This window comes from Cladosporium halotolerans (assembly GCF_011745625.1).
Source record: "Cladosporium halotolerans strain TM138-S3 chromosome Unknown Sca6, whole genome shotgun sequence".
Lineage (NCBI taxonomy): Eukaryota > Fungi > Ascomycota > Dothideomycetes > Cladosporiales > Cladosporiaceae > Cladosporium > Cladosporium halotolerans.
The window spans coordinates 575,161-589,354 of record NW_027191457.1 but is presented as its reverse complement, the minus strand read 5'-3'; the positions used below and the strand labels follow the sequence as shown (position 1 = coordinate 589,354).

The 14,194-nt window shown below is 57.1% G+C and overlaps 6 protein-coding genes across 6 annotated transcripts; 3 read left to right on the top strand and 3 right to left on the bottom strand.

The window, feature by feature from the left end:
• Positions 1–378: 378 nt before the first annotated feature.
• WHR41_02546 (uncharacterized protein) lies at positions 379–1,587 on the bottom strand. The gene is made up of 2 exons (XM_069371152.1): positions 755–1,587; positions 379–700 (listed from the first exon to the last, which is right to left on the bottom strand). The coding sequence occupies exons 1-2, from the start codon at positions 1,509–1,511 to the stop codon at positions 438–440; spliced, it is 1,020 nt and encodes a 339-aa protein (XP_069232054.1). The 5' UTR covers positions 1,512–1,587; the 3' UTR covers positions 379–437.
• A 161-nt stretch (positions 1,588–1,748) lies between these two features.
• WHR41_02545 (uncharacterized protein) lies at positions 1,749–3,000 on the top strand. Its single transcript, XM_069371151.1, has 3 exons — positions 1,749–1,863; positions 1,929–2,000; positions 2,053–3,000. Exons 1-3 carry the CDS (start codon positions 1,852–1,854, stop codon positions 2,860–2,862), a joined length of 894 nt encoding a protein of 297 aa, XP_069232051.1. The 5' UTR covers positions 1,749–1,851; the 3' UTR covers positions 2,863–3,000.
• On the bottom strand, positions 2,970–4,506 carry WHR41_02544 (uncharacterized protein). Its single transcript, XM_069371150.1, has 4 exons — positions 3,924–4,506; positions 3,533–3,843; positions 3,401–3,475; positions 2,970–3,341 (listed from the first exon to the last, which is right to left on the bottom strand). Exons 1-4 carry the CDS (start codon positions 4,311–4,313, stop codon positions 3,158–3,160), a joined length of 960 nt encoding a protein of 319 aa, XP_069232052.1. The 5' UTR covers positions 4,314–4,506; the 3' UTR covers positions 2,970–3,157.
• Positions 4,507–4,799: 293 nt separating this feature from the next.
• On the top strand, positions 4,800–5,937 carry WHR41_02543 (uncharacterized protein; the record flags this gene model as incomplete). The annotated part of the gene is made up of 2 exons (XM_069371149.1): positions 4,800–4,868; positions 4,930–5,937. 2 exons carry the CDS (start codon positions 4,800–4,802, stop codon positions 5,935–5,937), a joined length of 1,077 nt encoding a protein of 358 aa, XP_069232057.1.
• A 2,656-nt stretch (positions 5,938–8,593) lies between these two features.
• On the top strand, positions 8,594–10,770 carry WHR41_02542 (uncharacterized protein; the record flags this gene model as incomplete). Its single annotated transcript, XM_069371148.1, has 5 exons — positions 8,594–9,094; positions 9,153–9,163; positions 9,463–10,327; positions 10,385–10,496; positions 10,556–10,770. 5 exons carry the CDS (start codon positions 8,594–8,596, stop codon positions 10,768–10,770), a joined length of 1,704 nt encoding a protein of 567 aa, XP_069232058.1.
• A 902-nt stretch (positions 10,771–11,672) lies between these two features.
• On the bottom strand, positions 11,673–13,393 carry WHR41_02541 (uncharacterized protein; the record flags this gene model as incomplete). The annotated part of the gene is made up of 4 exons (XM_069371147.1): positions 12,855–13,393; positions 12,757–12,796; positions 12,384–12,702; positions 11,673–12,330 (listed from the first exon to the last, which is right to left on the bottom strand). Exons 1-4 carry the CDS (start codon positions 13,008–13,010, stop codon positions 11,673–11,675), a joined length of 1,173 nt encoding a protein of 390 aa, XP_069232055.1. The 5' UTR covers positions 13,011–13,393.
• Between the last annotated feature and the right edge of the window lie 801 nt (positions 13,394–14,194).

Below are 14,194 nucleotides of genomic sequence, written 5' to 3'. Positions count from 1 at the left end.
TGGGTGGCCGCATCCGTCGGAGGAGCTTCCTACGAACCCCGTCGGCGGCGACGGACTCCCTCCTGCTGCCTGACTGCTTACACGCCTAAGCAAGGGCATATCGCCGATGCGCGTGGTGTGAGCCTCGTGTTACCTTTGCGCTTTGACGGGGTTGATCAGGAAGTTAAGTGAGGATCGAGTTCGAATGATGGGAGTTGGGGGTTTGCCGGGACCCTGCAAACGGTGTGGACATGGCTATTTTGGCTCGTGTCGGAGGTTGTGTTACGACTGCTGCCGGTTGGCGCGGACGCGAGGTCCAAGATCTTTGGCACAGCTCCTCGCAGACATCGCTTATGCACCAGGAATCCAAGGAGGCCAACCTGACATCGGGCATCCAGATACATCATCACAGTCATACTCATTCATCATACTATTCACAGTAACTCTCAGGCAAACGCTCAGAAGATGGCAAGCGCATTCGGCGGCGATCCAATGCTTCCCGGCACATTCAGCGGCGCGCTCGTCAGCAGGAAGCTGTATCTTCCCAGTTCCTTGCATTTCTCCGACAGCGCCTTCAGATCCCACAGCTCGCCGATGCACATTCCAAAGAGAGACAAGAAGTACTGATGTAGGACCAGCTCAGCGATCGTGCCCTCGCTACCATCTTGCCTCTTGGGCGGCATCTGCTCGAAAGCGATCATGTCGCCAGCCACGGCCGCAACTGTCAAAGTCAGTATTTCAATAAAGATGATTGTAAAGGGCAGAGCGGACTCACAGTGTTTATTCCAAAACCACTTGGCCGATTGCTCGTTTCCTAGGACACCGCAGGCACGGTGCGAGCCCATCAGCTCAGCCTGTTTCTCAGCAGACACACCCGTCAAACCCTCCGTGAAACCGGAGCGGATGATGATGACATCGCCCGGCCTGAACTCGACGCCCTGGTGCTTCGCGATCTTCTCGATCTCGTCCGTGGTCAAGGTATCGGCGTCGAACGGATTCAGCTTGAGGCCCTTCTCGTCCGCATAGCGCTTCCAGTCGATGAAGACGCCTCGGGCCACGAGCCCGCCGCGCTTGTGCCAGTGGTTGAGCGTCGGCAGCTTCTGGTCGTGGTCATCGTTGCCGTACGTCTGCGTCAGCTCCTGCGGGTTCGTCTGCACGCCATTGTAACCCTTGGCGGACTCCTGGTGGTGGACGTGGCACAGGCTGTCCCACTGGCTCGAGCACTGGGTGTTGAACTCGACCTCGTCGTCGTAGCCGTGGGCTGCTAGCGGCGTGTCCAGGAAGCTGAACACGGTGTGCTTAAGGCCTTTGCGGCCGAAGCCCGGCGTGGCGATGGCGCCCAATGGCCAGTTAAGGGAGACTGAGACGCCGTCTTTGAGTTCGGAGTAGGCGGATTTGACGACTTCTGGGGTAAGTAGGTTGACGGTTCCGTACGGGTCTTTCTTGCCGTCTTTATCGAAGACTCCCCAGGCGCAGCCTTGAGGCATGCCGTCGACCTTGGGGAGGTCGTCAAAGTCTGGGATGCCTGCCATTGTGTTTCCGCAGCGTAATCGGTGCCTTGTTACGACTATGTCAATCCTATGATGTATAAATTTATCTCTTATACAATGATCGGAGTGGTATTGCTTGGAACAAGTTTCATGATCCCCAATGCTCCGTTTAAATTTGTAATTGACGTCGGTCCCCGGTCATAAGATCCATTGAAGCTCCACACAAGACGCGGGGGTGGTTGTTGGCTCCACGACCTCGGCTGCCGCGCCCAGCCAGCCCTTTGCACATCACCCTTTGTGCACCTTCAGCCCTCATCCCGTGGGCACATGTACAGTACTAGCAGGCGTAGCTGAGCTCATTGGACTAGTGCGTGCTAGCAATATGAGCCACGATGTAAGTTTCCTTGCTCGGGTGCTCCCATTATTGCCTTCCCCGCGACTAACGCACGCGTCGTGTAGGACTCTTCGACACCGGCCATAGTGTCTCTGCTCGCCGGCGGCATTGCCGGTGCCGTTGAAGCCACCGCAACAGTAAGAAGCGTACAATCCTCATCTCACCGTCCGCTAAGCTGACACACGACAGTACCCGTTCGAGTTCGCCAAGACGCGCGTGCAACTGCGCGAGCAGAAAGGCGTGCCCACGCCGCGGAATCCGTTCCTCGTCGTCGCCAATGTCTACAAGACCGAAGGCCTTGCGGCGCTCTACAAGGGCTGCTCGACGCTGGCCGTCGGCAGCGTGGCAAAAGACGGCATCCGCTTCCTCAGCTTCGACTACGTCAAGGAGACCTTCAAGGATCCGGAGACCGACACGCTGACGCCACTGCGCAGCCTGGGCGCCGGCATGATGAGCGGCATCGTCGCGAGCCTGCTCGCCGTGACGCCGACGGAGCGCATGAAGACGGCGCTGATCGACGACGCGAGGACGGAGAAGCGCTTCCGGGGCGCGACGCACGCCGTCGTAACCGTCTGGAAGGAGCACGGCATCCTCGGCCTGTACCGCGGCTTCGCGGGCACGACGCTCAAGCAGGCGGGCGCCACGGCGTTCCGCATGGGGACGTACAACATCCTCAAGGACTACGAGCGCACGCGGCAGATTCCGCAGACGGTCGTGACGAACTTTGCCAACGGCTGCGTGGCGGGGATTGTGACGACGTTGGCGACGCAGCCTTTCGACACGATCAAGACGCGGTGCCAGAGTAGCCAAGGTGCCAGCACTGTTGAGGCGTTCAAGAGTATTATCGCCGACTACGGCATGAAGGGTTTCTGGAAAGGAACGAGCATGCGGTTGGGCCGGACTGTGTTTAGCGGTGGCATTCTGTTCACGACGTATGAGTGGGCAGCTGCCCTGCTCAATCCGGCTTTTGCGAAGGCTAAGCAGAAGGTGCCTATCTGAACATAGATGTGCTGACATATACACTGTACATAATTGACGAATCGAGAGCAAGCGTGTTAAGCTGCATGTCTAGTTAGCAAACCAAGAAGTAACAGTAGGATGTGAAATGTACGAAATCTGGGAATCGTCCAGGAATCACATTCGAGTGATCTGTATATGACGTTGGCTGCGCAAGCAAAGAAAATCTATCTTCTTAAGAATCGTGAACGCTGGCAACAACTTTCAAAAATTCGCTCCGACGCAAGGATTGCAAATGCCAAGAAAAACGAAAAGAAACAGAATCAAAAGGACTCATCTACGGTCGCTCAGCCATGACCGACTCCTCTCCCTGGCTGTCGCCCTGTCGAGAAGACATGGAAGACTTCTCGCCCGCCTCGGCCTTCTCCTCGGCCGCGACGGGACGGTTGCGTGAGCTGATGGTAGGGAAGTAGATGCCTGGGTGTGCAACTGTCATGCAGATGGCGGAGATGGCGATCATCCTGGAGGAGTGTCGTCAGTAAAGGTTACGCGCCACATTGTCGCGGCAGTGGATACTCACATTCCGTCGAGGACGAGGAACTCGTCTTCCCTACGCATGAGCTCTCCGCCCCACCCACCTGCCATTTCAGGGAGACTGTTGCAGTAAACGTCAGCATAAGCTCACAGAGGGCAAGTAATAATATATACGTACCGGTACACGCAACGGATGAAGATGGTCAGGAAACCGAAAGCGGAGCAGCCAAGGTAGAAATTGAACTTGGTACTACTCATGGCGCCCGGGGTTCCACTGGTCTGTACATGCTTGCGGTTGTTGCGACCGTGGCGGATCGCGAAGTCGATGGTAAGGATGATACAAGTAGCCATAGTTGCGACTTGGAAGGCGATACCTGCCATGATGAGACCGTTACCGACATCCAGGAGGTTATCGCCGTCAGTAGCCGCAGAGGCAATTCCACCACCTGCGGCTTGTGTGATGATCGAGACGACGTCGCATCCGATGAACTAAGGACGGTCAGCATGGATCCTTAACGGTAGCTTCAGTCCCAGAGGAAGAGACTGTTGTGTCTGTCGGTCTGACTTACAATCCAGGTGTACCAACGGGGAGCCAATCTCGAGCTCTCCTCGCCCAGGTAGATGACCAGGTGCTTGACAGTCAAGTAGAATCCCGCAGCCAGGAAGGAAGGAGCCAGAATCAGGCAGCAGACCTGCATCTTGAAGCCGTCCGAGTCCCAGGGGTTCTCATTCATCATCAGTCGACCTCCATAGCCAATCGCCTCGAGTCCGCAACCTATCGCGACCACGATCGTGAACGCCCGGACCTTTGTTATCCATCCCACGACGATCTGGCCGAAGAAGCAGAGCGCGAACACGACCAGGAGAAAGATGTTGCCGCCGAGATTGGGGTAGTAGCCGTATGTCGTGTACTCGACGGGACACTCCGGCGTCACCTCCGTGCAGTAGCGGGAAGACATGATTGAATTTTTCCCGTGCAAGAACAAGCGGAATTGACGAAACCCTCCAAACACGTTTGCCTACCTTGAGTCGAAAGAGTAAGTACTTCGAGATCGCCGGCGGCAGTGAGACCTAAAGAACGGGCAGGCTTCTAGACGACGGCCGCCGGAGCATTCGCGTGCGTCGCCACTACTCGATCCTGTCATCGTCAGCGCGGCCAGTAATGGTGAGGCAAGAGGCTCGGTTAGAGTGCCGTGCAATATCTCGACCCACGCGAGGCCGCGAGCACGGACCGGAAGAGATCTGTACCGTGCTTGGCGGGCGCCGGCGCCAATCAGCGCTGCTGTTCTCAGCCCGCCGACGAGGCCGTTGCTTGTCAGCAGCGCAGAGGTTGCCTGGTCGTTCATCGCACTTCGTACCCCGTCGTATCAGGCTCTGCGCCCCGTCGTGCCCCGTCCTGCTGTGCCCCGAGCCCCCGACCTGACGCAGGAGTACTTTACATAGCGATGCCCAGCCGTCGTGCCCACAGTAAGAGTCGCCTCGGATGCAAAAATTGCAAGGCGCGGCGCGTAAAGGCAGGCCTTGTCTCGTCTTCAGCTCTTGCACAGCTGCCTGCTGACATGTATTGCTTTGTAGTGCGATCAGACACATCCGACCTGCAACAACTGCACTCGGCATGAGAAGGTTTGTGTCTACGAGCGCGTGAAGCCGCGAGGTGTAGGCTCAGCCTCCCCAGCACCAGATGCCAGCAATGGCATTGCGGCAGATCATGGCGGGTCACTGCTGGCAACAGCGTCTGGGCCCCTGTTCGACAGCCTGGATATGAGACTGCTGCATCACTTTTGTACCTCGACAGCTTCAGCGATGTCTTTCTCTCCGAAAGCTCAACAAGTTTGGCGGCTCATCGTCCCGGAGAAAGCTTACGACCACCATATGCTCATGCATGGGCTTCTGACTCTCGCCGCGAACCATTACGTCCACGTGAAACAAGAGACAACAGACCCAACGGCTCTGCACATGTACCGCACGCGCGCGCTGCACCATCAACAGCTCGGCCTGCAGCTATTTCGCCACCAGCTGCAGGCTCCCAGCGAGGAGACCTCGCAAGGCATCCTGCTGACATTCGCCGCCATGATCGGGATGCTCACCTTCTCCGACGCAAGCAGCCAGCAGCAAAAGCTCACGTACGAGGATGCGCTCGGCGTGCTGAGCGTGCTGCGAGGGAAGCAAGCCCTCTGGCGAGCCAGCAGCGGCCTGCCCGAAACCAGCGACGTAGCGGCCGCGTTCTTCGACCCGCCTCCCGCAGAATACAGAGCGGATCTCAGCAGCACGGCCTTCGCGCTCAACGAGCTGCACGACACGACCAAGGATGTCGTCCGCAGGACTTCCATCTCTTTGCTCAAAGGCGTCATCGAGAACCCGTTTAACTCCGAGTATCGGTTGCTGGGCACGTGGCCGGCAGCGCTGTCGGACGAATTCAACCAATTGCTGAGGAATCGGGACGGGGTCGCGATGCAGATTCTGGGCCACTATTGCACAGTAATGGACTCGATGCGGAATCTGTGGTGGATTGGAGATATAGGCAGCATGCTCAGGGAGGCTATACGCGCTGAGATTGAAGGGGTGTCGCCAGTCCAGAGTTGAGAGCGTGGTCATATCTCGGTTGCTCTGTGGGCTGTGTGACCAATTGTCTGGGCTAAGCAGCAGCACACTTCAGACCTCCCGACAGAAAGACATGACGCGACTCTGTTTACGGCAGCCTGGCTTTGGTGGGATACCGGCCAGCGGCGCGTGGCCTGCCAATAGCTCAAACTTCCGAAGGCAAGGTGTTACGTTGTAAGTACGTTTTGACTAGCGTCAAAGGAGCCAATTTTTTGGCGATTTGAAGGTCTATTCAACGCTCCAAGGAGGGCAAAAAGACTCCGCCTGCTCGATGGCGGTCCATGCTTGACGGCCCCAGCACTGGAGGACTCGACGAAGCAATGAATACAAAACCATAGTGCATGAACGGCGCTGGTCTCAGCCCCCAAAGACACAAGCCTCATCACAAAGAAGGATTAGCTCCAGGACCTCAAGCCATCAGCAGTTCACAGCCTTATACACGGATGGCTCCAGGTGGAACTCCGCTCATCCGTGGGTGCCGGTTTTTTTTCGCCTAAACAGTCTGTGTTTCACGTTTTGAGCGTTATTGCTTATGTTGACTTCTCCGCTTGAGATACCATCAGTTCGAGTCGCTTCTGACTTTGCTTGTTGATGATTTGGTACGGATGTATCGCGGATGTCGTGAAGATAGACTGCATGTGGTCAAGAAAGACGACTCTGCGTGTTCGCATCAACGCAACAAGGGCTTGGTATCCAAGAGTGCCCTGGAATGAAGCCCCGTGCTTCGAATCCAGTATCGTTTCTGGGCACTTCAATAATCCAACGATGTTCGAGTTGATTGAGCACGTTCAGCATCTTATCAGTGATTGTGTCGCCAATGTGCACAATGCTTATCACGAACGGGATCTCCGCTGCCATGCCATCCGCTATGCACGCCGTCCTTCGCGGAATTGGATGCGCAAGTCAACCAATCCATCCGCCGGGTCACTGCGCTATACAGAGTAAACAAGCCCAAGGGCGTCGCATGTAGAGCTGCTCTTATCGAGAATCAGCGATGTTGATAATATTACTGCGCGCAAACCCTGGCCAGGGTGTCTAACTAGTGGTGAAAGTAGGCCCGGTAGGGTGCATGTCACTTGGGTCAAGTGCCGCCGCGGACCAGAAGCGGGTCGCCGAATGGCGCCAAGCGAGTCAATTTCGAGAACACGGCCGGTGTCCATGCACTGAAGATCCGGGCCGTTTGCACAATCCGAGCAGAATCACAGCGAGGTCTCTCACTAAGATTACAAGACCCATTGTACTCTGAGAAGCCAACGACAAGGGTGCCGGTTAGGACGGTCCGAGAACGAATTCCGCCGGTCAAGGAACCTCGTCTTTGGGGCGAAACCCACGCGGGCCTCCGCCAGACCACGTGCCTAGCGCTGGAGAAGGTTTTGGAGGCAAGATTGCTAGCCCGCCTTAGCGCTGGAACGCTATGGCTGCATCGAGTTAGTCGTCCTCGTTCCGCCGTGCGTGTCGCAAGTCTCGCTCGGCCAGTAGTGATGAGGTTGGCGCAGTCGGATTCCTTCGTGTTGGATGCTGCAGGCGCGATCCGTACAGCATGGCGCAGCCAACGGCCTCGTGCCGCCTGCACAGGCGATCCTGTGCCGGAGAAAGGGAAGCGCGCAGGCACGGTGACGAATGTCCCGACGTGGTGACAGTTACCGGCAATAACGCTGCCAGGGACAGCGGAGCTGGCGCAGAGGCGGGACAGCAGGCAATCTTAGAGGTCCGCAGTGGCCTGGGCGAAAGAATAGGGTCGTAGTTCAACGGAATGCCGGCCGCGCCAGCGGTCGAGGCGCAAAATCGTGTGTGGATAGGCACATGGGAGCGCCTGCGAAGTGACGTTCTGCAGGTTCTGGGCGAGGTCCAATCGGCCACGCCGCGCTGTCCCAGTGGCAGGGCGGTACTGGGGTGGTACAAGCTGAGACTTCCCTCGTGCAATGTCTCTCAGATCTCTGGATTCGAACATGGTCGCGTCGTTGTTGGCACCGTTGAATACCAGTGATGTTGAGACGGGGATAGACAGGCCGCAACAACCAAGCATACAGGCCCAGCGGTGCATGAACGGCGACCAAGAGGTCGAAGCAGCGTGCTTGCTTGCTTCTTTTGCGCCTTGGGGTGCTGCTGACCATTGCCCGTTGCGGCAAACCGTCGCCGCGCGCGGCTGGGCGATGAGGGCGGCAGCCAGTGCAAGGTTGCGAGGCTCGGTGATCTAGCCCGCGGACGTGAGGCGCCAAGGGCACGCGTGGGAGAGCGTCCCCGCAGCTGAGGGCGGGTTGAGACTTCATGGGCCAGCAGGGCCAGCAGGGCCAGCATGCAGCGCGCACCTTAGCCTTTGCCCGACTCCCACCCCGGCGGCGAGAGCGGTTCAGCCCAGACGAAGAGCACCGCCCGGTGCCCACCCTGCGCTTGGTCGTGTGCCTCAGGGCGTCTTGGACGGACGCTAGGCGTGTCGCTCCTCGTCTGGGTCTCGACGGTCGCCAATCTCCAGCGCCCATCTCGCCGCATAAAAGTTTCTCGTGATCCGCCTCGTCCACCTTCTGCGTCTCTCGCTTGCTCTCGCTCTACTGACACCGCATCTGCGACCTCTACCCCACCTTCCCTCCCCTTCCTCTGGCCCTCTCCGACGACCCCACCCTCCGCGACACCCTCCGCCATGCCTTTCTGGGAGAAGGGCGGCGCGTCCCAGGAGAAGAAGGCGGAATACGTCTCGAACTCGCCGGACGCTCACGACATCGTCACCTACGAGGATGGCGAGATCTCTGAGAATGCCGACAACCTCCAGCGCAGGCTGAACAACCGCCAGATCCAGCTCATCGCCATTGGCGGTAGTATCGGTACTGCCTTGTTCGTCTCGATCGGCGGCGGCCTTCACAGCGGTGGACCAGGCAGCTTGTTCATTGCCTACTTCATCTACGCTTGCATGCTGGCCCTGGTGAACAACTCGATCGCGGAAATGACCGTTCTGTACCCGGTCTCCGGTGGATTCGTTCGTCTGGCGGGTCACTTTGTTGACGACGCTTTTGGATTCATGGCTGGTTGGAACTTCTTCATCTACGAAGCACTTCTGATTCCCTTCGAAATCACTGCTCTCACACTGGTCCTCGGTTTCTGGAGTGACAACATCCCGGCTTGGGCTATCCCAATCGCGTGTATCGTGAGTGCCAGACCGAGCAATCTAGGCATGAGACCCGCAACTAACTGGGGCTCCACAGATCCTTTACGGGTAAGATTCCCAGTGCGACAAATCCCATTGCGACTCCACAATCCCCAATGCGCCTCGCGATCCCCTTCCATCGCGCCCTTTTCCTTACCCACTGCGCCAATCACCCTACCCTTTGCAGCCTCCCCCTCTCCATATATCCAGCTCTTCCAAATGCGACAACGCCCACTGGAGCCCATCCATTTGCGGCTTTGCCCCACGCACCCAGTCCCTCGCGCCCACTTCCTAAAATGCCCGAACCTATACACCTTTCCAGCTTCCTGCAAATACCATTGATGGAGCTTGAACTGACACACCCATAGCCTTCTCAATATCCTCGCAGTCAAAGCATATGGCGAGGCTGAATTCTGGTTATCTGGCGGCAAGGTCATCCTGATCTTTATCCTCTTCAGTTTCACCTTTGTCACGATGGTCGGCGGCAACCCGCAAGGTGATGCCTACGGCTTCCGCAATTGGAACAACCCCGCTCCTTTCATCGCGTACCTTTCCGACGGTCGCATCGGACGCTTCGAAGGATTCTTGGCTTGCTTGTGGAGCGCGGCGTTCTGTATTGTCGGACCCGAGTACATTTCCATGGTCGCCGCGGAGGCCAAGCGCCCTCGCATCTACATCAAGAACGCCTTTAAGACGGTCTACTGGCGTTTTGGTCTCTTCTTTATCCTTGGTGCGCTCTGCGCTGGAATCGTTTGCCCGTCTCAGGACCCGCAATTGACAGCCGTCATTGAGGAGGGCGAGAAGTCTGCGGCCGCCTCGCCGTACGTTATTGCGATGACCAACTTGGGCGTCGACGTCCTTCCGCACATCGTCAACGCCTTGATGTGCACCTCCATCTTCAGCGCTGGCAACACCTACACCTACTGCGCCACTCGCAGCTTGTACGGCTTGGCCCTCGAGGGTCGCGCGCCCAAGGTGCTTCGTTACTGCACCAAGAACGGTGTCCCTCTCTTCTGCTTCTTCGTTGTCATGCTGTTCCCCTGCCTGTCTTTCTTGCAAGTCAGCAGTGCTTCGAACGAGGTCCTGAACTGGCTGGTCAACCTGGTCACTGGCGGCGGCATCATCAACTTCAACGTCATGTGTCTCACCTACATCTTCTTCTACCGCTCCGTCAAGGCACAGGGAATCGACAGGAAGTCCTTCCCTTACACCGGATGGTTCCAGCCGTATGGCGTAAGTCTCCCTGGCGAATTCATATTGCCAAAAATTGCAGTACTAACGCACATGCAGACCTACGTCGCCCAGGGCTGGATGATCTTCATCATCCTCTTCTACGGCTACTCCTCCTTCAGGCCGTGGAGCGTGCAGAACTTCTTCATCTACTACACCATGCTCATCGTCGGTAAGTGCTCGTCGTCGCCAGCCCAACTCCGATAACCACCCACTAACACTTTTCCTCAGCCTTCGTCACCTTCTTCGGCTGGAAGCTCTTCAACCGCACCAAGTTCGTCAAGCCCCACGAGGCAGACCTGATCTGGGAGCGCCCTGGCATCGACGCCTACGAGGAGACCTTCTACGGCCCGCCCGTCAGTTTCTGGCGCGAGATGGTCCAGCTCGTCGGCATTGGGAAAGTCAAGGGCGGCAACGACCCTAGGAGGGGAAGCTTGTCGACTTGAGGCTTCCGGAGGCTTGGGAACGGCTTTCTTTTTCTCTCTCTCGCGAGAGGGAGCGTACGGCGATGCTTTCTTCGCTCGATTGGATCTTACGAATGTTACGATTCTTTTCCAAAGAGTAATCTGAGAAATCTCTCTCTAATGTGTAGAATGTGCATACTTATGATGGACATGACGTTACGCAGAGCGCTCAGAGTAAACAGTGCCTTCAAAGATCACCCTCCTAATAACTCGCTCGCTTCCTGACCGACCGATCGCCTTTGCGTCGTGCAGCCGCCAGTCTCCCATCACGTGACCATCCATCTCACCCATCACGTGCTGTCACTTGCTACGTACCTTGATCGTAGCAAACCCACGCTCACCACCTCCCCCCTCCATCTCACATCATCCACTCACCCCAGGTCCGGCGATCCAACCCCGCGCGCGCGAGCACTCCCAGAGAGCTGGAGATCATCGAGCCGATGGAGTCGCACCCCGGCTTGCTTGGGCTCCGAGGTAATCTGCGGGCCCGGAGAAAGTTCCGCCGGCTTGGGTTTCAAGCTGGGGAAGGTGCGAGTTGTGAGGGGAAGGTTAAGGTTAGAGTTGATTTGGATGGGGGAGCATGGGCTTGGTTTGGGGTGGCACGGGCTGGTGGGGGTAAAGAGGCGGTTTGGAATGGATTGGCTGGAAATGAGAGAGGGTGGGTGCGAAAGGCGCCGACGCTCGGTAAACATATTAGACAAGATTAACATTCGTTGGGGGGCTCTGACATGGCCTTGGTTAAGCGTAACGTAAAAGTAAAGACTGAACTAGCCGTGGGTATCCTGTGAAAACCAGCAATAATAGTAATTGTGGACAGAAGGAAAAAAAAAAAGCACAAAGCCGAAAACACCCTCCGAAAGCGCCAACAGACGTCCGTCCGTCCCTCACGCCGGGAACTCGCGCACGAGCTTCCGCGTGCTCTCCGTGTCGCTGCGCCCGGAATCCACCCTCAGCGCCGGCGTGCTGTCCTGCTGCACGACCGTGACGACCTGGATGCCGTCCTCCTCCTTGTCGCTGTCGCTGCCCTGCGCCGACCCGGGCCGGATCTGCGTGCCGCCCATCGTCTCGAGCTCGGCCTTGCGGCCCTCGTAGACCTCCGCGACCTTGGGCCCGCGGCCGAGGAAGTGCATGCCGATGCTGTCGCGCTTCTTCTTGCGGCTGTCGCGCGTGTAGCCCGCGGTGCCGATGGTGCGCACGCCGCCGGCGGAGCTGGTGCCGCGGTTGGAGGAGAAGATGCGCGGGAAGAAGCGCACGATGCAGGTTTTCAGGGTGGGCAGGCAGGCGCACAGGATGCCGATGTTGACTTCCAGGTTGCTCCACAGCGCCGCCATCGGGTTGTCCCAGCTGATGTCCTCGGAGACGGAGACGGCGTAGAGGGATTGCAGGCGGAGGAGGGAGACGATGCAGGTCACGCCGCCGAGGCAGAAGACGGCCATGAGCGCGAGTTTGGGGCGTTTGGGGAGCTGGAGGGATTTGATGACGGGCAAGGGGAGGACGGTGACGGCGATGTCGGTGAAGATGTTCAGGCCGGCATTGACGAACCTGGCGTGTCGTTAGTGATGAACTTGCGGCGTGCTTCGATCGTGGTCTCTTACCAGACGGCCAGTCGGTTCAAGCATTTTCCATCGGCTTCGGGGTCGATGCCCTGCATCCAGAAATAGCTGACCGGGGAGCAAGAGAATATGGCGCTGAAAATGGTCCAGCACGAGTAAGCGGTGATGAATACCATGAGTGCGTAGTTGAGTTTGCGGAACGTTGGTTGCGGGAAGATGCGACGATATTGGAACAAGATGGCCAGCTTGGCGAAAAAGAGTGAAAGGTAGTATAGCCAAAGGGAGGCCCAGAACCATGTATTCAGCCACATGTTGTCGTGAGTTGTAAGATTATCTTGGTGTTGTCCCATGCCGTATTTGACTATTCGTGGTTAGGTCATATGTTCTGGGTGCGTGTGATGTGTTCACGACAAACCTTCGAGGCACATCGAAACGGTCAGCGCTACTACGAGAAACTGCGAGTTGTGTCAGTGATGAGTAATGTTTACGACAGGAAGAATGTTGTAAACTCACTGCTGACGCAGCAATGAAGAAGTCATCGACGCCGCCCATTTGGCTCATAAAGATTCGCGTGTACAGTCGCATACTGGTGCTGATTACCGCGAGAACGGTGAAAGCCACCGTCACACCGACGACGGCGTCACCAGAGGTATGGCCACCATTCGCCATTGCATCAAAGGAATCCTCCACAACCAGAGAGTAAGGTTCAACAGTCAACGGAAAGGCAACCAGGCAGGAGAAACCCTGGTCGACGAGCGGAGGGATCAAAAGAGAGTGTTAAGTGTCCTGGAGAACCGCGGGGATCACGGCTGACGCAGGTACGGGCGGCGTATTTGGGACGAGCGGTGGCCCAGTATTGTAAGGGTTGATCAGCGCTGGGGTCTGTGGTGATTGTCGGTTTGGCAGGAGACCACCGGGCCATTTCTTCCGCAACGGTAGAGCCGGAAGCGCTACGGGCCATTCATATCCCAGTGCTATGGATCCCCGGCGCTGGATGGAAGACTACTCACGCAGGGGTTTGAGAACAGTTGATGATCATCTTCCCACAGACTCCATCAGCCTACCTCGCTTGGCGACTACACTGAACCGTCAGCGCCCGGGCGAGCAGAGGACGTATTGATCGAGTAATGGGACGAAGATCCTAAACCAAGCGTCTCCGGACCTCAGACTAGGATCTGCGGCGTTGGCCAGATTGCTGGCGATGGGAGCCGCTTTACCGGAACCTAAGATGGCGTTCTTAAGCCCATCTCGAAGCCATCGTTCTGCCGTCTGGAGTGCCTCCACCAAATCAATTGTGGCATTGTGGTGGGCGCGCCAAAGACGGGCCAGGACCCCCGGTAAGTCGTCACGCATGGACATGACTCGACCTATGTCTGTGCGGTTTGAGGTGGCCGCGTACCCGGTAGATGATCGCAGGAGTAGCGCAAATGTTCCGCCATTCCTCCAAGTTGAACTATCGAAAGATGGTGGCAATCAGTTGGAGTTGAGTGGTTCGATATTATAATAGGTGACGATCGGTCTTAACAAGTGTGTTATAATTTGGGGAGGGAAGAATATCAGCAAAGTCTCGGGCCGATTTGGGACGGCTCGCGATTGTGGCTAGGTCGTACATTAGGCAGACCCTGAAGTCTAAGGGTGCGGACTGTTTCGCCAGTCCTCAGGTAGTGTAGTACCATCCACGCCGTCTCGCAATGTCTCCATCAACATCTGCCGACAAGTCTATTGGCATGACTGGCCTCCGGACTGCAAGCCGAGCGATGGGTTTGGCAAGATTTGTTGATCTGTTGTATGCCGTAGATAACGCCATGTATCGCCAATTGAGCAGTGCCCTATTGTGCCAATTTGCGATTGGC